Genomic DNA, 19,749 nt, shown 5'->3' on the forward strand with positions numbered 1-19,749 from the left:
ACCAAGCCATTGATGCTCTAACCGAGGCATTGAATCCACTTTCAGCCTTGTGCAGTCGAAGCTGAAGCGCCTGTGGCCCAATCACCATCCAGATTTCTCCACTCGTGGGTCTCGATCTCTACGTTCGGTCAACGCCAAGATGCTGCCTGCGTCTTTTTTTGATGAACCAGCGCCTTGTCTTCCCGAATTCAGTCTCGCTTGCAGGGGGGCTGCCCCTCCTGTTGGCACGAGCGAGCCATGGCGAGGCGTTTTTGGGGGGTCGCAAACTGGTGAGGCTGTCAGGCAAAGCTTGAAACCTTGGGAATATCCCAGCAGCCTCACTCCAAGTCTACCCTTGTACCGAGTAGAAATCTCTGCTCAACTCGAAGGTGCTCCCTGCTCGTCGCCTTTCACTGATATTAAACGATCTACTACAATATGTACCGCAGGGTCAATCAGGCGACGGCGCCGACTAAATATACCCGGACAGCAGATCGCGAAACTGTACAGTCGCCGACGAACCAGCTTCCAAAGCACATGACAGGTCGACGGACGGACATATGGTTGAGCTTTTCCATTGTGACTTTGCCCATGCTTGCGTTCAGCGCGTTACTCCTGGGACTGGTCTACCACTATCGCGTCACTCACGAACCAGCCGCAACCTCCGGTCTGCATACGGATGATATCGTCGACGAACCCGGCATATACTATGTGGATCTGAGTGCCACCGTTTTGATCTTCATTGCATCCTGGTCAAGTACCTTGGGACCGCTCCTCGCAGGTTTCCTCATGACTCTGGGCTCGTACCCTCTCTCGAAGCAATACTGGCAGGATGTTCAACACCAGCAACCGGACCTGCCGACGCCGTTTCAATTTGCGCTGATCCTAAAGTTCTTCGCAAATAGTGGCTATGGGTCGTTGTACAGTTGGATCAAGTATCTCACTGGCTGGAAGAATCAAAGACAATTTCAATCAAGACTTTTAACAGGTAGCGCGTCTCTCATGGTGCTTGCTACATTCTTGGGGTATGGGCTGTCCCTTGCGTTCAGATATTGGATGGCGAGCTGACCGGCAGCAGCTTTTTGGTCTTTCTTGCAGACACTTGGCTCCATATCACGACGTCGACGGTCAACTTTGTCCAGATCAACCCGGTGGTCAGCGAGACAAACTACAACATGGCTCTGAAGCCAGCGTGTCTCCAGTCGGACAATTCTTTCTCAGCTGCATACGACGTCAGAGGAGCGTGCAACGTGAACCCCGCGGCGGCCCAGACCTTTCTCGTCGACCCCAATCAGAGTTTGAAGACGCTGAACAACATTTCCGACACGGTCGCCGTCTTCAACAACGGGCCCGACCCGACATACACATATCTCGGCGTTCCGCCGTCCGACAGCGTTGCCGGCCGGGACTACACGGCCACGACCTACGGAATGCGCACTGAATGCAAACCCGTCTCGAGCAAATGTAATCTGAATGCGCCGTACGGCGCATCCACCCCATTCATGTGCTCAGACGCTTTCGCGGGTGACCTACAAGGAACCACCAACGGATGGCGCTACGCGTATTTCACCAACTACACCATGAAATCCAACACGACCATATCAGGAGTGCAGAACCCTTACTATTACGGGCTGGCAGCCTTGGTCATGAACCCTGGCCAATCAGCCTATGATGACAACAACACGGAAATTCCCGAGCTCGTCACGCCGGTGCACGGGGGCATCGCCTTTGTGTTACTGTGTAGCATCACCGTCTACGACGTTGAATACGACTCCGTCAACGGAACGATCACGCGGTTCGTGACCACCCCGAGCAACAGCTCCGTTGCCAACGTCTGGCACGCTCCCATGGCCTACGTGAACGTGGCGCAGTCGAACCTGCAAACGGCGGCGTCAATCGCCGCTTCTACGGCAAAAGACGCCCAAGACCTGGCGGACCAAATGTCCCTCGCCTACAGCAAGGCTGCCCTGGCCGTCGGCGCACAGTCCGTGCAAAGGGCACCGGCCGTCGTAGCCCAAGAGCGAACGTCGTTCCTCGTGACACGCCTCCCCATGGCACCACTCTTCGGCCTGCTTTCTGCAAACCTCGCATTCGTGCTGTTGGGGCTGATCCTGACGGGCATCGCGCTGCGCACGTCGGGAGGCGAGGTCCGGGAAATCCAGGCTCGGCTGAGCATTGTCGGTCTCGTCGCGGATCGGTTCGAGGGCGGCAGAGCGAAAGACCCGGTGGAGGACACGGACGAGCTTTTCGAGGAGCACGATGGGACCACGGGCACCAGGGTGGGAATGGAGCGCACGGGAACGGGGGGATATGCGTACCGGCAGTGGTCGACGACAACGGGTTGATTGAAGGTTTGTCGCCTGTATATTGGGGCCGGACAGAGCCCACGGACACGAAATAAAAATACGATAGACTTTATAGCCTAACACCTCATCAAGGTGTAGAGGTTATTGAAACCGAAATCCTTCTCTTCGTGCCGCTTTCGCATTCGTACAGGATGGGTGATGCCTCAGCCTCGTCCCTCGATCCGGAAAGTGGGTCACGCGAGGCTGGGCGAGGTTTCCCTTTCCGTCGACCTTCGGCCTCGGGGTCCGCGGACACATCGCTTGGCTCATCGCCACCGGTTGATGCAGGAAAGCCTCCCTCTATAACTCTGTCACAAGGGATGCTCAATTTCTAGACTTGTGATCCCATCGCGGGCCATTCTTCTCATATCCGACCAACTCCGAATTTCGCTCGTATGGCTGAGGCGCACGAAGACACGAGTAGAGACCGAACTGATGTCATTCGAAGAGCTGTATGTTGCCCTCACAGGATTACTTTTTTGGTTTTTGCCCTTTACCCCGAATGAGAAAGCCACGTGCATATCTTTTCTCGTATATGCTACAGTATACTAACATTGCGATCGGCAGTGTGAGCAGTGTCGTGCCAGGAAGGTCGTACCACCACATATGCTTGGCTTTCATTGACTTGACTCTGACTCCAGCGTCTAGATACGATGTGACAAGGAAAGTCCATGTTCCAACTGCAGGATCGCAAACAGGGAATGTGTCTCGGCCGGTCTAGGGCAGAAACCCCGGCAGGCCAGGCAGAGGGTGTTGATCTCCCACCAATAGTATGGCGTGCCACCGTCGACCACTTGTTGGAAAAAACACATGGGCTGATGGCAAATGCAGTGAGCGGAAAATCGACCAGTTCGAGAATCGCCTGGGGGGGATCGAGGAGATGCTCCACAAGCTTACAACATCTCTCACTCGTGACGATGGCTCTGCTTCGGGATACATGAGCACACCCGCACGAACTTATACACCCCCCAGCATAACCGAGTCTGCACCTGCATACGCAGGAGGACCACCCCTTGAGGAGAATGACCAAACGTTTGAAGGCAGCTCTTCCATGATCGCCCACACAGCGTTTGCTAGCGAATTCGTCGAGAAGGCCGTGACGAATACCCCTCTCGGCCGTCATCTGAGTCCGAATATCGAGTCCGCACTGGAGTCTTTACGAAGGATGGTTCAGATGCAGCGGCGGAAAGATGTTTCGCACGAGAGTTCGTTTACCCACCAGAAGCCAATACCTAGGGGCGGCCTCGGTCAACTCCCCTTACCGCCAACAGATGTTGTGTTGAGGTTATTGCGTGAGATCAAGGGTCAGTGAACAAAGGCTCGATGGCAATCTTCGCGTATGACAGACCTAACGGGAAACAGCCAAACCGCCCCTGATCTTCTCGATCAGCTGTTCCTTCATCACGGTTGATTCCTTCATTGAGTCCTGTCGGAAAGTATTCTTCCCAACCGAAGACTACAGTTCCGCCGTCTTCATCATCGCCAATGCCGGCCTCTACTACCTGTTCCAAGAAAAGTCATTCACACACGAACCCAACAGTCAACAGTACCGCGAATACCACCACCTGTGTAGAGATAACTTGGAGACAGCCTTGGCCAACTTGCCGCTCCTGCTGCCGTGCAACAAGGAGATAATCGAAGCACTTCTGCTCGGTGTAAGTACCGGTCAACCCGATGCTTTGATCCCTTTTCTTCCACCTTCACTATTCTGACCCGCGGAATAGGTCACCTACTCGATCGAGGTCTCGAAATTTTCGCTTGGGTGGCAGCTGAACAGTGCCGCAGCCAACATTTGCCAGACGCTCGGCTGGCATCGTCTCCGGGACGTGGACAATGAGACAGATAACCCAAACTTGGCCTTGTTCTGGTTCTGCTACATGATGGACAAGGGCCTCTCGCTGCGCTTTGGCCGCGCTTCTGTCATGCAAGACTGGGACATCTCCACGCCCCGCCGCTTTCACACCGGCGCCCGAACGGGGCCATGGACCGAGGCCATCAATCTGTGGATCAAGACCGGAAGTGCCCCGGGCGAGACGTACCAGCACCTCTACAGCCCCGCGGCTCTGGCTCTGCAGCCGGGCCAACGAATTGAGACTGCGCGCCTCCTGGTGGCAAAGATTAAACAGGTGTGGAGAGAGTTGGTGGACCTGTCGACGATGTTTGACCAGGGAAACAGCACCGTAGACGGAGATGTGTCGGACGACGGGGCCAAAGAGGGGCACATGTCGCTGGACATGCTCCTCAAGTCAGCAGAGGTGAGCCACCTGGCTTCTCTGACCCTCGTGTATCGCGCGATTCCAGGTGAACCGGGCCTTCCCAGCACATTCAACACGGAATGCATCGAAGCGGCCAGAGCGGCAATCAAATGTCACGACGAATGCATGAAACATGCCTCGGACAATCCGTTCGTACAGGCCGGGTATCTGCACTGGTAAGTTAGGCTGCGTTGTTCTTTTTCTTGGTCCCCCCTCCCTCCCCCCCCTCTTTTTTTTTGAGCGAAGACCGCCCACCAACAAATAACTCTTGATTGATCGATCATCCCGTGACTCCAGGACGATCCTCTACGCCCCTTTCACCCCTTTGATCGTCCTCTTCTGCCACATCATCGAGACGTCATCCGGGGCCGACGACCTCCACCGCCTCGAGCAATTCACCACGAGCCTGCAGCCCGTGCTGTCCATGTCGCCCGGCATCGAGAAACTACACCGCCTCTGCAAAGTGCTGTCCCAAATCGCCGCCCTGTACGTCGAGGCCAAGGCGCGTCAGCGCGAAACCCAGCACCAGAATCTGCGGGACGACCACCAGGACACGACCATGCTCGGCAACGACTTTGACCTGTACCTGTCCCAGCTGGGGTTCATTGCCCAGCCGCACAACACGGGTGGGGATTATGCGGTCGAAGGAAGCGATCCTGGTGGTATTGGGGGTGTTGGCCCAGGTATACCAGCGGCGAACAACCCGGCTGCGCTGGGAGATTGGTTCTCGGGGAATAGGTACGTCATGGGACTGGTGGAGGAGGACTTGACGCCCTTTGATCCAGAGGCTTGGGCGTTGTGAGAGACGTGAGATGAGAGTGTAGTCATGGTCGGGCAGGGAGAGCCCAATAGGAACAGATATACATCATCATGCTGGGCCAGACAGCGATGTTGTACAAGGTTCCAACCATCCAACACGACAAGTCCGTGTCCCCCAACCAGATGTTTGATTTTCATCTTGTGTCAAACACTTTCAAGGGTTTCGCGGCAGCCCAGAAGAGCGACAAGAGGACCAGAAAAACGGACACGGGGATCGAGGCATCCTGCAGATCCCACTGACCGGTCCGGGCGTGCTCGAACACCAGCCACCAGGCCCAGAAGCCGAACGGGGCGGCAAGCATGAGGACGTGATACATGATCAGGATGATGATGTACGGCTCCTCAACTGCCTCGATGCCCCATGCATAGTCGATCCCGGGTGTTTTGAGGAGCCATTCGCTATGTTTTTGTGGCATCGTGGGGAGGTAGATATTCGAGCCAGCACCAAGAGGGGGGAGGCAGTCGTGCAGCCACGACAAAAGACAGAATTGGAGGTTGACGCCGAGTGTAGCGCCCCTGCAGGGTCGAAGAAGAGCAAGCTCCCACACGTGCTTGTCAAGAGCGGGAGCCCGTGGATCTGGAGGCCGTGGGTCGTAGCTGTAGTCAATCGGACAAGAGGGCAGATCAGGCCCGGCGGACAAGACACGATCTGGCAGAATCTTTTTGAACTGTGACATGTTCGTATTGACAGTTAGACATGGCCTGATCTAGACATTGGAGATAATCCTGGGAAGTGATACCTACCTTCACAAATTCACAGTGGTGCAGCTGCCAAATCGAGAACCATAGCCGCATTCGACCCCTGAGAGCTCGATAAGAAGTGAAAAGTGTGTCCAAGAACTTCACGTCATCATTGTCCTTGGTGGTGTTAATATGCACTATGTCAAGAGTTCGCCGCTTGCCGTGGATTCCAAAGACAACGAACCGATCACGCGAGGGAATGTTGACGGAGTTCATGACGCTGGTCATACTCGTGGCGCTGCTCGTGGTGTGCCCGCTACCGATGGATGGTCTTGAGGGTGACTGAGAGGCCGAGGACGAGGATAACTGGCCAGGAGATGTCGGTATGCCGAAATTCGAACCCCCATTCGACGGTCTACCACTGCTAGAAGGGTCAGATGAGGATGGTGAAGTCTTGAGCGGGGGATTGTGGGCCGCTGGGATCACCCTCTTTGCGTGTTGCCCAATATTCTGCGTCGAGAAAGTTCTGGCGCATATAGACGAACCAAATATATCATGACGCTTCAGAGTGAGAAGATTGTTGAAATTGGCGATGTAAGCATCAGGTATGTCGCGCCATTGGCTCCTATTACAGTACTGCAGGCTGTCAGTTCAATGCCCCCCCCGTCGATTCTGTTCTCAAATGGTCTGCAATACACGGCACAAACAATGGTGGAGAATGTTTCTGACCATCCATGACATTGAGAACAGTCTTGAAGATCACCAAATCCCCCACACACCGGATATAGCAGATCCGACACAGCAAGTAGTGACTTACACATTTCCAGGAAATCCTCGTAAAGCCAAGAAGAGGAGGGCGGACACTCGGTTCCAATGGCCACCAATTCCATTCAGTCATGGTGGCTTCTTCCACTCTAATCTTGAGAGCGTTCGACACTGTTATCTTGTAACTTGCGGCCACCTTGATGGAGTCGGTTGGAATAGCCAAAAGTGAGTGAGCAATTGAGCGATACTGCTGGGGAAGGAGTAGCATATTGAGATCTATGAGGAGCTTTCGAAAACCAGCGCTGCTCCCGAGAAACTTCTTCATTTTGTCAATATGTGGAAAGTGATGGTACTCGTTGACGTTGGCGTCCTCAAACCTGTCGTCGTATTCTTCGTCGTCGTCGTCGTCGTCATCCTCTGAAAGGCTCGCAACCTGATCATCTTCATTATGCTCAACGTCATCCTTCAGTGCAAATGCCTTTTGTGTCTCCAACCATTGTTGCACCATTCCTGTATGATCTTGGATGTCCCCTAAGTGCTTCTCAGCCTCGAGTCGAATCTCCTCCTCAGGATCCAACCTATCGGCGATAGATCTGGCGATACGTTCGCGTAGAAAACGGCTCCGGAGAAGGAAGGTAGTCGATTTTTCGATGTTTATGTTAGCTAAACCGAGCTGAGCTTTATAGTACGGTTTGAGCAGCCTTCGGAAATTGTTGACGAATCGATATCGACCCATTTGTGGAAGCAGTTCAGAACATAAGGGGAAAATCTCGTTGTGGTGGGCAAAAAAAGCCAGGATCTGGTCCTCTGCAGCTAGTACTTGACGGGATTTGTGACTTTCCGCTCGAGAATGAATATCATCTTCGTCAGAGATTACCGATATAATGTCGTCAAAGTTAGTAGCCGTGATTTTGGAGAGTTCTCGAGATGCCTCCAATCGTTTGGTATCCATAGGATCGTTCGCAGGGGCTAAAGCATCTGCCACTGACAATGTATATTGTGTCTGTGGTGGCGCCTCGGCTGGTTGTTCGACACGCCCACTGGCATAGCCAGAATCCGAAAAAGCAGCAGTGCTCTTCATATTCTCATTCATTCTAACGGTATAAGGATTGCTCGTCGTTCCCCTCTCCATACCCGACTGCCTATCATTCAGTATCTGAAGTGAACATAATTCCAAGTCGCTCTGAAGACCTCTATCTTCACCTGCAGAATCGGCAGGGAAAGGGAATGACAAGCCGCCCGGAAGAGTGGTTTGACGACCTTCTGAAGTCGAAGACAGATTGGGAGATCCTACAGATGAAGGAACTCCTGAGTTATTTGTGGTCGTACATGGAGAATTGCTAAGCTGTTGTTGCAGATTGCGCAGGGCTTCTGCGGTCAGGTCAGGTGATCGTTCATAGTGTTCTGGCGATAGATTATATGGGCATTCATATTCGTCAAAAAGGCTTCGCGGTACGGGAAAGGGGGTTGGCGATCGCCCAAATAGGTCGGCAACTTGTTCAAGAGGATCGGGTTCGAATATACTTCTCTCAAGGACCACGGGCTCTCGTAACTGGTCTGTTTTGGGCCTTCTGGTGCTCTCTTGGTTTGTGAATAGAATATCATCGGGTCGATGTAAAGAAGGGGGTTTGGCCCCAGAACGATCAAGCGCTGCACGATTTCTCCGTTCGTCATATTCTCTGAGCATTCTCTTGGATTGATCGGCTCTAGAAAGAGACGCGATATTCCGATCGAGCCCTCGAGTATATAGTCGCTCTCTCTGATCTGGTCGATCAAAGCTGACGGAAGATGTCTCAGGTTGCTTCATGTCATCTTTGTATGATGCGTTTCTCGTGTCTGCTCGACGGTCATGAGGTTGTATTTCAACCACGTTATCATCGAATAGAGGGCTGTGGTGTCTGCTGGGCTGTGCCCACGAGGTTGGATTTTCCGACGGGTCAGCCTCGCCTGTCTCCTCGACGTATGGTGTCCCATGGCCATACAACGTAGCTCGCGTTGACTCGAGTTTCATTCCTTTACCTATAGCCTTGAAGAGCAAGTTGACCGAGTACATCCCAGTGGGAACCTCGACTTTTACGTTGTTTCCTCTCCTGAGATCGATTGTAGGGAAGAGACGCCCCCCTTCAATATAGATGAAGTTTACAACATTTATTGCGTAGCTGGTTCCGATGTCGCAAAGGACGTCCTTGCGCTCATACGTTCCATAGGGGTCTTCACACCTCTCACACTGCGATGCGTGCTTCTCAAAGAGCTGCATGGCTGAAAGTTGAATGTCACGTGGAGCTTGAAATGCTGACTCTGAGGCGTTGGCTTCGGTACGAGCAGCCCGGGGTACGGCCACGGCATCTTCATCAATGTTCTCACAAAGGGCGGTGCGGGACCGACGCGAAGATGTTTCTGGCATTGGGAGTGGGTGTGGATGGTCCTAGTGATCGATCTTTCCTCTCTCTGACAATATCAGTCAGTGAATCCAGACATTCAGACACTTCGACAAGTAAGGAGACTCAAGAGAGTCTCTTCCATTGAGACAAAAAGGAACCCCTAGCTATAGGGAAATTGCGGGGGAAATAGGCGCTGGAGCTGGAGAGAGTGGAAGGGAAGTAGCACAGTTGGTAAGCTTTACCATCTAAGCAGTTTCAGCCTGACTCGTCAACTCCGATGCTTCGAACAACTTGCTGTATACTCATACAGATGAAGGACAAACCTCCGTCAATGTGAATTAATGTGAATTCACATTTCGGCGCGTAGCTCCCGACTTCGAGGGTTCACACCGTGTAAATAAAGGTCAAAGCTGGTCCAGAGAGGGTGTGAGGCTGAAGTTCGAAATGCGCCTGATCAAGTACAGACCAGGGCGGTCTGCAGGTATTAGCGTGCCCAGTCCTGCACTTCGCCACTTTTTGCCATTGGATGGCGTTGTGATATCGTCACCATTTCCTGTAGAACTGAACCGATCTATATCACCTGCCCTTTTCCTTAGGGCGATGCAGGCAAAGGCTGAGGATGTGCCGCAGCCAGAGTTGTTCATGTTGCAGCAGCCAATCTGAATAATTGGTCAAAAGAGAATATCTGTCAATCTAGGCAGTACAGGAGATCAAGAAGTGCTCGTCATAAGGCCGAGAGTAACAGTTTGGCGGTCGATAGACGGTGTAAGAGGAAGAGGTTCGTCTAGAGTAGCACATTGGTCTCAAGCTAATTCCGAGCTAAGCCTAATGTGGCGACTATTCAATCACACTGGTTCAACTGCGCCCACTGCGAGTTAGCCTGCCAGCAACAATGGCGACGACATGAGATTACATAGTGGGAGACTCATGTACTTCCTTAATTCAAGCCGTCTGGCATTCGTTGTATGCGGAAAGAGATTGATAGGGGAAGAGTCACAAGTTGCATCCAGATAAAATAATCTATACTCCGTACATTGTAGAGTAGTAAAACACGGTCTGTATAGAAGTAGTGCCATTCCGTCCGTGGTGAAGGTATCTTTTGGGTATCTAAGAAGTCAGATAAGCATCTCGAGCCTCGCGTCTGACAGCGCGTTTTGGTATCCCTCAATTCGTAACTCCGTGTTCATGCGTTGAGCTTTCGTAAAAAAAAACAAAAAAAAAACAAGACTCTTCTTGCCAGTCAGACGTCTCAATCTCGACTGCGGTTCGGTGTCCACCTCCTCACATTGATATCTCGAATCTTGTACCTTGAGAACAACATGCCTATATCGACATCCTTCCGTTTCTCTGTATCTCTCAACGGGGGTGGAACGTCCACATAGCAGAGTACCAGCTGCTTGTGTACCTGTGCCTGAACTCGATTGATCCCGTGCAACCACCACCAATTCCTTTTGTTTGTTTTCCTTTCGTTTGCTTTCTGCTGTTCGGGCGTTCTGGAGCTCGTCCAGTACGGATTAGTGTACGAAGGGATGATGACAATTGCAAACTCGGCGTGTGAAAATGCGGGCCCACGGTTATACAAGAGATAGTCGGTCGAAAATTTGACACCACTCCGGACAACCCAGCCGAGGGAGCGGTAGTGATGGTATACTGCGTAGGAAATCATAAAGGGGTCATCCGGTTCCGCTGGAACGGAGAGTGATCGGGGAGGGTGATATGAGTGTCGTCGGAAGAGGGACAGGAGAGAAGAAGGGGGAAGGATAGTATTGCTGTCATCGCAGTAGATATCGAGGACTCCAAGGGCGTATGAGAGGAAAAATGCCTCTTCAAGTGAAATGTTTAGATGTTCTTGGGTTTGCTGTTGAACGGGCTTTTTATCTTCCGGTTTTGCGTCTTCGAGCGGAGACGTGCCGGGATTTTTGATGGGTGAAATCACAGGAGAGCTCAGGTCAAATTCTCGGGCTTCGATGGTGGGAGAGAATCGAACTGTCTTCGTCCTTTGTAATCTTTTCACTGGCCGACCTTCAGCTTGGCTAGTATCTGAACAAGTCGACGTGGGCGGCGGCGTCGGGATGCCATTGGCCTCGATTGCCTTCTTCCACTCCTCGAATCCGTTAATTGAGTTGTTTCCGTTCTCTTCTTCCACGTCAGGTGTCGCAGTCCCACTTGCTGATTCTAACACACTGCCAATGTCGGAGATGTTCTGAGCATTTGTTTTGAGGACATTTTCTGTCAAAGCGCTGTCAATGTGACCGTTGAAACTACCATTCGCCGGCAGCTGACTCAATTTTGATTTGTTGGATGCATGGCTTGTATTGGCATTGACGTCGCCGTTCTGCTCTGACGGTTGCGCGTGTTCCAAAACAGGTCTCACGTCCAGCTGACCAGTGGTATTGCCGTATTGCTGTGACTCTTCTGATAACTTTTGATCAATGTCTTCTTGCTCCTTCCGTGCCCGTTCTTGTTTCTGCAACCTCCTCTGTTCCCTCCGAGAGGCCGTGTTCTCTTCCGCTGTCCGACCTTTCTTCTGTATATTCTCTACCCAATTCGGCTCACTTCGGCTGAGACTGCCTCTTCCAAAAAAACCCATCTCCCAGAGCTTACGAATCGTGTCAGGGTCAGTGACATGGATGGAAGACGTTGCCGAAGAGAAGTAGCCATTGTATGTCGGACGGATGGGGGGCGAAAGGACCTGAACGAGGTACGAGAGGGCAATCGCAACTAATGACAACGGGTTGTGGGGGATCAAAACAGGGAGTGGATGGACTTCGATGGGTAGAAGATTGCGATGAATTTGATTGTAGTTCGGTCTCTTTGGGCGCCTGGGAGGCTTCGAGGAAGGTGATTTCGTTGACGAGGCCTCGACACTCACCAGAGGTGTGGAAGCTGAGGCCATGATGGATTCCTTGTTCAATGTCAGCCTCGTGGTCTCACAGTACAGATTCAAAGCTGGAAGTCAAAATTCAATCCCTCAGATACCGTTGTAGTCTAATACACGAAGCCCACATCGGAGAGAAGCTGAAATCAAAGTGCAACCTCCTCGGCAAGCGAGGTTGTCATCGTCGGGAAGATGGAGAATGTTACGTGGTGTGATCGAGGGATGGGACATACTCACTTTGTATCCGGTTTGCCGTGTGGTAAAAGGGAAAATGAGGAATCAAGGTGAGATGAAACTGTTCATCGCAGGTCGTCCTGGACGGAGAAGTGGAACAATCCCACCGCACCAGACGAGCATTGCAAGGCACTCAAAATGGAAGTGTTCCTGTCAAATCGTAATACAGTCATGGTGGTTGGGCTGGAAAAGGCCTCACTCATCAAGCTTGGGTGGTCAACTTACTGCAGTTTTCGGTGAGTTCGCGGGGAAATCTTTGGCGACGGAAATTTTTGCCTGCGAGTGCTGGCCTTGGTCTGAAATTTCTCCAACACAAAAAAAGGCACCCAACCACGGCTCTGCGATTTTGCATCAGAATACAGCAGTCTTTGACCCCAGGCACAGACGACACAATACTGCACACAAGATGCATCTAATGTACACCGAAGACCCGATCACGGGCAAGCGAATATACACGTTGAAAAAGGTCCTTGATGGCACTGTCACAAAGTCCGCCCATCCTGCAAGGTTTTCCCCAGACGACAAATACTCGAGGTAATGCAAGCTGTTTACTAAGTGAAAAGCTGTTCTAATGCGACCTTTAGGCATCGAGTGACTCTGAAGAAGCGATATGGACTCCTCTTGACACAGCAGAGTACGTTCCCTGCCAGTGCGATTTCGACTTCCTTGATCACAGCGGTTGACGTTGTTTGCAGATAACGAAAAGAAATGATGGGACAATATCCAGGCGTTTATGGAGTTCGGTGTCATTGCGCAAAGGCAGAAGTGGAAAAGGATGTTCAGAAATTATTTGCGGGTTTATCAATATGTCGCGGTGCAGTCAATACAATACACTCAGTGACGAGTTCGACTGCCCTACCGCTTTCTTGAGTTTACTGTTCGACCTGCCCCTATCCTCGGCCTTCCTGTGGAGTGACCTCTGTCCCCTGACAGGATGCCTGGCAGTATATCTTCATCCATCAAGTCTTTCTCTCTCCTGGTTTCTCTCTTCATCTTCGACATGGCTCTTACGTACTCCTTCTGGTCTTCTGCCAGAATCAGCTCATTCCCCCATCCACCTTTGCCTCCACCTCCGTGCCTGGGCCCTTGCCATTTCTGAGATGCGGTTCCGCTCGTTGGCTTGGGGACCGAAAAGACATTGCCTTTGTTGTTCCATTGCATGTTTTGCTTCAGATGCAACTTCACTTCCCCTTTATCATTGGTCGTACACGTTACCCTGGTTAGCGTGGGTTTGCCGCAACGCGGGCAGAATTGCTTAGACATGTCTTTGGTAGTGGAGAAACAGGCGTGGCACCGCAGGATGAATTGTTTGATTTGGGAGATTCGTTGGCAGGACTTGGTGGAGATGAGATTCAGGTTCATTTGAAGGAGGACATTTTGCATGGCAAAGTCGCCCGTCATGGTAGCCACCTGGAGATGTTTGGGCGAGGATTTTGACGCAATGCCGCTAGCGGACTCGTCTTGGGCTTGTCGACGTTTAATGTTGGAGGGGGTGATCCATCCTTCGTCCGAATCTGAGCCTTCGGTCTCTATTGGTTGTGAAGGTACTGTCTCCGGCGAGTGCTCTGAAAGTTGTGTAGTTGCGTCGGTGGGTTCGTCGCTGACCTCGAGGGTTTCGCCTGCTTCGTCATTTCTTTGATCAGCTGCCTCCTCAAGGCCCAGACTATCCACCTTCTCCTCAATAGAATCAAGCCCTGTGTCTAGTCCATCTCGCACGTCCTCTGCGACATTTTCTGTACCCGTAGTCTGATCTTGACCGTCCTCTTCCTTTACCGCATTTTGCGTAGGTGGTGCGCCATTCAGCCTCTTTTGCCCCGGGGTCGTCCTCAGCCTCCAGTTGCCTCCATTTCTCTCACACTCAATCTCGTACGCCAATGCCAAAACCTCGTAATCGGTATGACTTAGCACGGCCCCGTCGCCGGTTTTGCGCGCAAAGTCTTTTACGATCTTGACACTCTCGGGACCCGGCGTCCGTACGGTCAGGAAGGGCTTGTAGAGTGTGTCGACTCGGTTCCTTGCTTCTTCGGCTTTGATCTCGGCGAGGACGGACGGCGTGGTCACCAGGACGTGGCCGTGGGCGAGTAGCGTAGAAATTCCAGGTGTGTTGAGGAGGAGGGGCGAAGCGTCTAGGATTATGGTGTGAACGGGTTTCTTCTCAGTTTCCTGAGGTACTGGAGAGGGAACAGTCATGTTGGAAGTGCTGGTAGAATTTCCGTGGTTTCTGGTACAAAAAGTCATTCACAGTGGCATGTTGAGGCGCTCGACTGTCCTTGTGCGCTTAAAAATTCCGCACATGCAAGTACGTCAGTCACGGTTGGTCCAGACCGCTACACGTGACCTACAGATAAATACTTCATCCCCGCTATATCGAGTATACAAAGTACCTGGGTAGGTAAAAGGTAGTAAATAAGTATACTCTACTCCTCACTTCTATGAGCTGATCAAGTTACTTTCACATATTGGGCTATATAGTACTAAGCCGCACCAATACCGAGACTGATAGAGATCATCACCAAATGTCAGAACCCAACCATGATAGCGCCACTCCAGACTTCATTTCCTACTAGTCTTCCGCTATATGTTTTGATTGACATGTCTCCTGCTCTAACACTCCATGACTATCACCATAGGTATGAATACTTCTTAAGGGACATGAAAACCAGGTCAAGGATCCCAAGCTTTTAAGATCATCGTATTGCAGAATGCCCAAAGGATGACGCCCAAACAGGTAACAACTTTCCAGCCCTTCAAGGACGGCAACTCAAGAACAAAAAATGGTATCAACATTGCACCTCAACCTTTATCTTATCATTCCGCTTCCCATTCTTGGCATACTCTGCCTCCTAACAAACTCAGCTTGACTTGTCCTCCTTGAATTCACTTCTCTCGATGCGTTTGTGTTCGTCCTTGAGAGCCTTCTGGACCCCGACGTCCCAGACGCTGACGGCAGGTACGAGAGACGGCGACCGTCATTATCGGCACGCGCATCTGCTAGGGACTGCGCGAAGGGTGACCTCTTCCGAAGGGTAGGGCCATAATAGTAGATGACGTACACGGCAAGGACAAGGAGGGTGGCAATGCAGGCGAGAATGGTGCAAGCATAGTTGAGATGGCGACGACCTCCAATATCTGTGGGGTTGACGTTAGTTTCTGCATCTTCCACTAAGGCTACAGTCAACTTACTTGTGAAGAATGGGGTTGCCGGAATAGTAAGGACTCCTGCAAGAAAATCTCTTGACCAGCCATTACCACCGGTGGCAGACGCGGAGTATGGACCGTAGGCGCAGATCATATAGTCGATAGTAGCCATGTAAATGGCATAGTTGGCCAGACCTACTAGAGCGGCGAAGATCATGGAGCCGATCCAGTGAATTGGAGGTCCTTGAATTGTCCAAGCAAATCCAAACAAGCCAATCGGTAGGCAAGGGGCTGTCCAGAGTAACCACCAGAGCCGGGATTCATACTGAGCTTTCTCGTTGCCAGGCTTTGACTTCCTCTCGTTGATGTTGCGCTTAATGGCTGGAATGAACGAGATCCACGCGATAATGTACCCGATGCCCAGGGGCAGAAACGCCAGGCCAACGGCAAAAATCGCAAAGTTCCATTGCGCGTACACCAGGGAGAAAGACTGGATGAACATGAAGATGAGCGCGTCGCTAAAACCACTGAGAAGTGACAAGGTGAGAACGATGGGCTCTGTAAGGAACATCTTGAACGGCCGGATCCAGGTAATGAGGATTTCTCTCACTGAGAAGCGATCTCTGAATGGTTCAAGTTCGTTCGGGCCCCAGATGTTTTCACCGGTGGCTTTGCGCCGTCTCTTTGCAACTCGATCCATGATGATGGTCGAACGCGTCTCCGGGACGAAGAAATGGCACGCCTGAACAAAGCCGCCAAAAATGAGCTGGATCCAGATCGTCCACCTCCAGCTGCTGACATATTGTTCAACGAATCCACCAACGATGGGTCCAAGGACGGAACCAAAGACTGATGAGAAGACCACGTAAGCGACAGCGTATTGCTGGTTATCAGAATCCCACATATCGGCTGGTAAAGAGTCAGCGAGTGAAACAACAGGTTGGGCGTGCAAAACTAACCGATCATTCCTAGAGTCACTGAACCTCCAGCAGAACTGAGCCCGCCGAGGGCTCTTCCCACCATGATGGACGCGAAATTAGGGGCCAGGGCGACAGGTAGTTGCCAGATATTGACCAGAGTCAGTGACAGCTGAAGAATAGGCCAACGGCCAAGTTCCTCGCTCCACGGTGCCCACAACTCGCAACCAAACGCATACAGCACCAAGAATATCATGGCACCACATCGTGCGGCTTGCTCACTGACATTGTATTCTTCCGAAATGCCTTTGAGACCGTTGGAGTACAGGCTAGTGTTGAAATTCATGGACAGCTGAACCAGGAAAATGACGGTCAGGATTGTCCATTTCTTCCATTCGGGAAAGGCGTAACCAAGTTCGCTGTAGCAGTCCTCTTCGGTTATTTCGATCTTGTCAAACGTTTCTGGCTCGGGTTCGTCTTCAGTGTCCTTTTCGGCCTTCTGTTCAGCTAATGTGCTGCCGACGTGCTCCGCTTGTCGGCGGGCATCATCATCTGGCTGCACGGTAGATGCTTTCTCCCATTCTCCAGTTTCCTCTTTGGCGTTGGGTGAGGTTGCAGACTCTTCAAAGGGGATATTGAACTGCGGATGGCGGTCGCGGGCCGCCATAATGAATAAAAAAAATCCAACCAGTAGACTCTTGGTTACCTACTAACACATGAAAATGGAAGGATGAATACTTTGTCGCAATGTCACGTCAGCAGCTGCAAGGGAAAATCTGGGGGAACGGAGTGAGTATATACAACCCTGTGCCTCATGGATAGTCACGGGGCAATGCCACCACCAGGGCATCTCGGTCCTGAACAGTGAAAATGTAACGAGCTATGATATCAACAGTATCCATCTGCCAGCTTCGGAGTGGAGCCGGAGGATGGCGGTTCGAATGAAAACTCAGATCTCTGCATAATGACGAAGGCACAATCATGGTCAGCTTTCCAGAAATCCTAGACTAGTCAGGAGGGTGGGGAGGTTCGTCAAGGGAGAGGAGCGTTTCTTTTGCCATCCGCCCTGTGGTTTCATTCATTTGTGTCTCCCATGCTCTTTCCTGTCGTAGGATGAAGGCCATGTGCTCAACACGAGGCTAGAATGGCGGAAGTTAGAACGGAGATTGGAGGCGAAAATCCCTTTTACATTTTGTGTGGCGCGAGTGGGAAGGCTGGAGTAGGCTGCGCGACAGCATGATGGGACTCAGTGTCGATCTCTCTGTCCGCCGGTAAAGTCCATGATGGCGGCCGATGGTCATGATGGTGTTATTGGTGACCTCGCCGCTGAGATGACGTCGATGGCTGGCCGCTCAGGCACAGTCTCTGCTATCAGACGTCCAGCCGTTCAAAATAAGCAGTAAGCGGAGTTTGGGAAGAAACAAGTAGTGATCTGCTCGGCCATCGGCAATGATCTGTTTTCTTGGTGGACGCCAAGCTTTTTATAGTGGGCGCCACCGCGCCAATTGCGCAATGCGAGTCAGCTTCAATATGCGAGGCACACGGTAAAAAGCACTGCTACGGAATATCTCCAGCAGCCAGGGTTGACGAACCGCAATCATGATCATGTTAATTACAACCTCAGAAATCCCATGTTGTTTCTGTCACACGACCCCGCCTCAAACAGGGGTTACCATGGTAAAAACATATCGTCATCCACCAAAGGTGCAAGGCCTCCTCCTCGTGTGGCCGTTCGCCGAGATCGACATTCATTGTCCAAGCCTCACAAGCTTTCCCATAGGTAACTCGTGTTTATGTTAGTCCGTACTTTGTCCAGACTTGGTCTGCTTTCGAATCGTGTTGTGACATTGTAATCAATCGCGCCCACAATCCCAGCTTTTGGTACATGACCACCAACGCCGTTGCTAATCGCAAAACTCATGTCCAATTATCTCATGAATAGATTGGGAGCACTTTCTTCCCCGATCTTGATTCAAGGCTTCCTTGCCGCCCAGGTTCCCTCCTGGTAGCTCCGCGTTTTGCTTGCCCCGAATTCGCCGTTACGTTGCTAGCCTCTGAACCATCATCCTGAAAGACCTGCAGGGTGTTGATCGCCCAAAAAGCATCGGCAAAGTCTGCCGGGTTATTGGCGACGTAGTCTTCGCAGGTTGGTGCCAGAGATGCGCAAGAAGATGTGTTCCAGACAGCTCCAGCCCACTACAGAGAATTGAATTAGTGCGAGTGTCATGGGCCCAAAGGGACAAGCATTACTTACCTGTCCGCAGAATGTGGTGTCGAATACAATCTGGAGATTCTTGAAATGGTCGTCAATGTTGAATGATCCTTGGAACAGCGAGTTTGGGGTACCCCAGTTTTCGGACGGGGCCGGATGACTGCTGACAATGTCGTCGGGAAAAGTACCTCGTGGGAAGAACCATATCTTGATGAAATCAGCTGTCCACTCGGTTGCAAACACACCTCCCCCGGCTTCGTTGAATTCAGGCCCAAAGGTCAAGTTGGATATGTCGCCGATCGAACATCCCGCGTTCATTGGCTGGTCAGGCGCATTGACGTCGCAGTTGGGTGTGATCAATTCACCAGAGAATTCGGTGTCATTGCTGACCACGGCGCCTTGTCCGGTATGCAAAGTCATCGAGTTCGTAGGTTGATCATTGACTCCCTCGACGATGTCGATCTCTCCATTGTGTGGCCAGTCCGCACCCAGCATCCAAAACGCAGGCCAGGTACCGCAGACGCCACCAGGCATGTGAACAATATCGGCAATAACCAAAGCATGTTGAAAAGACTGTGTTGATGAGACGCGTACACTGGCCCGACCCTGCGGAGCGACATTTTCAGTGTCCACGCCCATATAGATGGCAAAAGATGCATTGCCTCCTTCTATAAATCCCGCTATCCCCGTTGAATTGGCCTGCTCCAAAGATTGGAATTGCACGAGGCCATCGGTCGGATCCGGGTCGGTGAAGAAGTCGAAGCCTTGCCAGAAAGCGTCGCCGGAGTAGTCTTGGACCAACTGGTACACGGCCAAGGTGGGTTTGAGAACAATGCTGACCAGCAGCATGACTAGGGAAACGCGCGCCATCCCGATGGCAACGTCTTACGATTGAAAAAGATTGTTTGTCGAAATGAAGGGTTCTTTGGTAGCTGAACTGGCAGCGGAAAGTGTGGGAAGGAAGTTTATAAGCCGTGAATCAATCAACGAGCGTTCAGTAAGAAGACGAGCAGGAAGGAAAGAAGACCAAGTTGGCAACGGATGGAGAATGAAGGAGAGGCTTGCAAACAGGACCTGTCAAGGCACGAAAGCGCAGTGAAAGAAGATCAATTGACACCGAGTGATATGAATTAAACATTCCCTGG

At 51.7% G+C, this 19,749-nt stretch overlaps 8 protein-coding genes across 8 annotated transcripts; 3 read left to right on the forward strand and 5 right to left on the reverse strand.

The window, feature by feature from the left end:
* Window positions 1-417: 417 nt before the first annotated feature.
* On the forward strand, window positions 418-2,324 carry Z517_06568 (uncharacterized protein; the record flags this gene model as incomplete). Its single annotated transcript, XM_013428307.1, has 2 exons — window positions 418-1,004; window positions 1,058-2,324. 2 exons carry the CDS (start codon window positions 418-420, stop codon window positions 2,322-2,324), a joined length of 1,854 nt encoding a protein of 617 aa, XP_013283761.1.
* A 772-nt stretch (window positions 2,325-3,096) lies between these two features.
* Z517_06569 (uncharacterized protein) lies at window positions 3,097-5,381 on the forward strand (the record flags this gene model as incomplete). The annotated part of the gene is made up of 5 exons (XM_013428308.1): window positions 3,097-3,101; window positions 3,156-3,628; window positions 3,687-3,979; window positions 4,049-4,755; window positions 4,877-5,381. The coding sequence occupies 5 exons, from the start codon at window positions 3,097-3,099 to the stop codon at window positions 5,379-5,381; spliced, it is 1,983 nt and encodes a 660-aa protein (XP_013283762.1).
* A 151-nt stretch (window positions 5,382-5,532) lies between these two features.
* Z517_06570 (uncharacterized protein) lies at window positions 5,533-9,248 on the reverse strand (the record flags this gene model as incomplete). The annotated part of the gene is made up of 3 exons (XM_013428309.1): window positions 5,533-6,066; window positions 6,143-6,715; window positions 6,897-9,248. 3 exons carry the CDS (start codon window positions 9,246-9,248, stop codon window positions 5,533-5,535), a joined length of 3,459 nt encoding a protein of 1,152 aa, XP_013283763.1.
* A 1,226-nt stretch (window positions 9,249-10,474) lies between these two features.
* Window positions 10,475-12,121, reverse strand: Z517_06571 (tRNA-intron endonuclease; the record flags this gene model as incomplete). The annotated part of the gene is made up of 1 exon (XM_013428310.1): window positions 10,475-12,121. The coding sequence occupies one exon, from the start codon at window positions 12,119-12,121 to the stop codon at window positions 10,475-10,477; it is 1,647 nt and encodes a 548-aa protein (XP_013283764.1).
* Window positions 12,122-12,743: 622 nt separating this feature from the next.
* Z517_06572 (H/ACA ribonucleoprotein complex subunit 3) lies at window positions 12,744-13,049 on the forward strand (the record flags this gene model as incomplete). Its single annotated transcript, XM_013428311.1, has 3 exons — window positions 12,744-12,871; window positions 12,922-12,971; window positions 13,033-13,049. 3 exons carry the CDS (start codon window positions 12,744-12,746, stop codon window positions 13,047-13,049), a joined length of 195 nt encoding a protein of 64 aa, XP_013283765.1.
* Window positions 13,050-13,192: 143 nt separating this feature from the next.
* Window positions 13,193-14,527, reverse strand: Z517_06573 (uncharacterized protein; the record flags this gene model as incomplete). The annotated part of the gene is made up of 1 exon (XM_013428312.1): window positions 13,193-14,527. One exon carries the CDS (start codon window positions 14,525-14,527, stop codon window positions 13,193-13,195), a length of 1,335 nt encoding a protein of 444 aa, XP_013283766.1.
* Window positions 14,528-15,189: 662 nt separating this feature from the next.
* Window positions 15,190-17,059, reverse strand: Z517_06574 (uncharacterized protein; the record flags this gene model as incomplete). Its single annotated transcript, XM_013428313.1, has 4 exons — window positions 15,190-15,277; window positions 15,337-15,466; window positions 15,521-16,384; window positions 16,435-17,059. 4 exons carry the CDS (start codon window positions 17,057-17,059, stop codon window positions 15,190-15,192), a joined length of 1,707 nt encoding a protein of 568 aa, XP_013283767.1.
* A 1,265-nt stretch (window positions 17,060-18,324) lies between these two features.
* On the reverse strand, window positions 18,325-19,474 carry Z517_06575 (uncharacterized protein; the record flags this gene model as incomplete). Its single annotated transcript, XM_013428314.1, has 2 exons — window positions 18,325-18,588; window positions 18,647-19,474. 2 exons carry the CDS (start codon window positions 19,472-19,474, stop codon window positions 18,325-18,327), a joined length of 1,092 nt encoding a protein of 363 aa, XP_013283768.1.
* Window positions 19,475-19,749: the final 275 nt, after the last annotated feature.

The sequence above is a fragment of the Fonsecaea pedrosoi genome (genome assembly GCF_000835455.1).
Source record: "Fonsecaea pedrosoi CBS 271.37 unplaced genomic scaffold supercont1.4, whole genome shotgun sequence".
Taxonomy (NCBI): domain Eukaryota; kingdom Fungi; phylum Ascomycota; class Eurotiomycetes; order Chaetothyriales; family Herpotrichiellaceae; genus Fonsecaea; species Fonsecaea pedrosoi.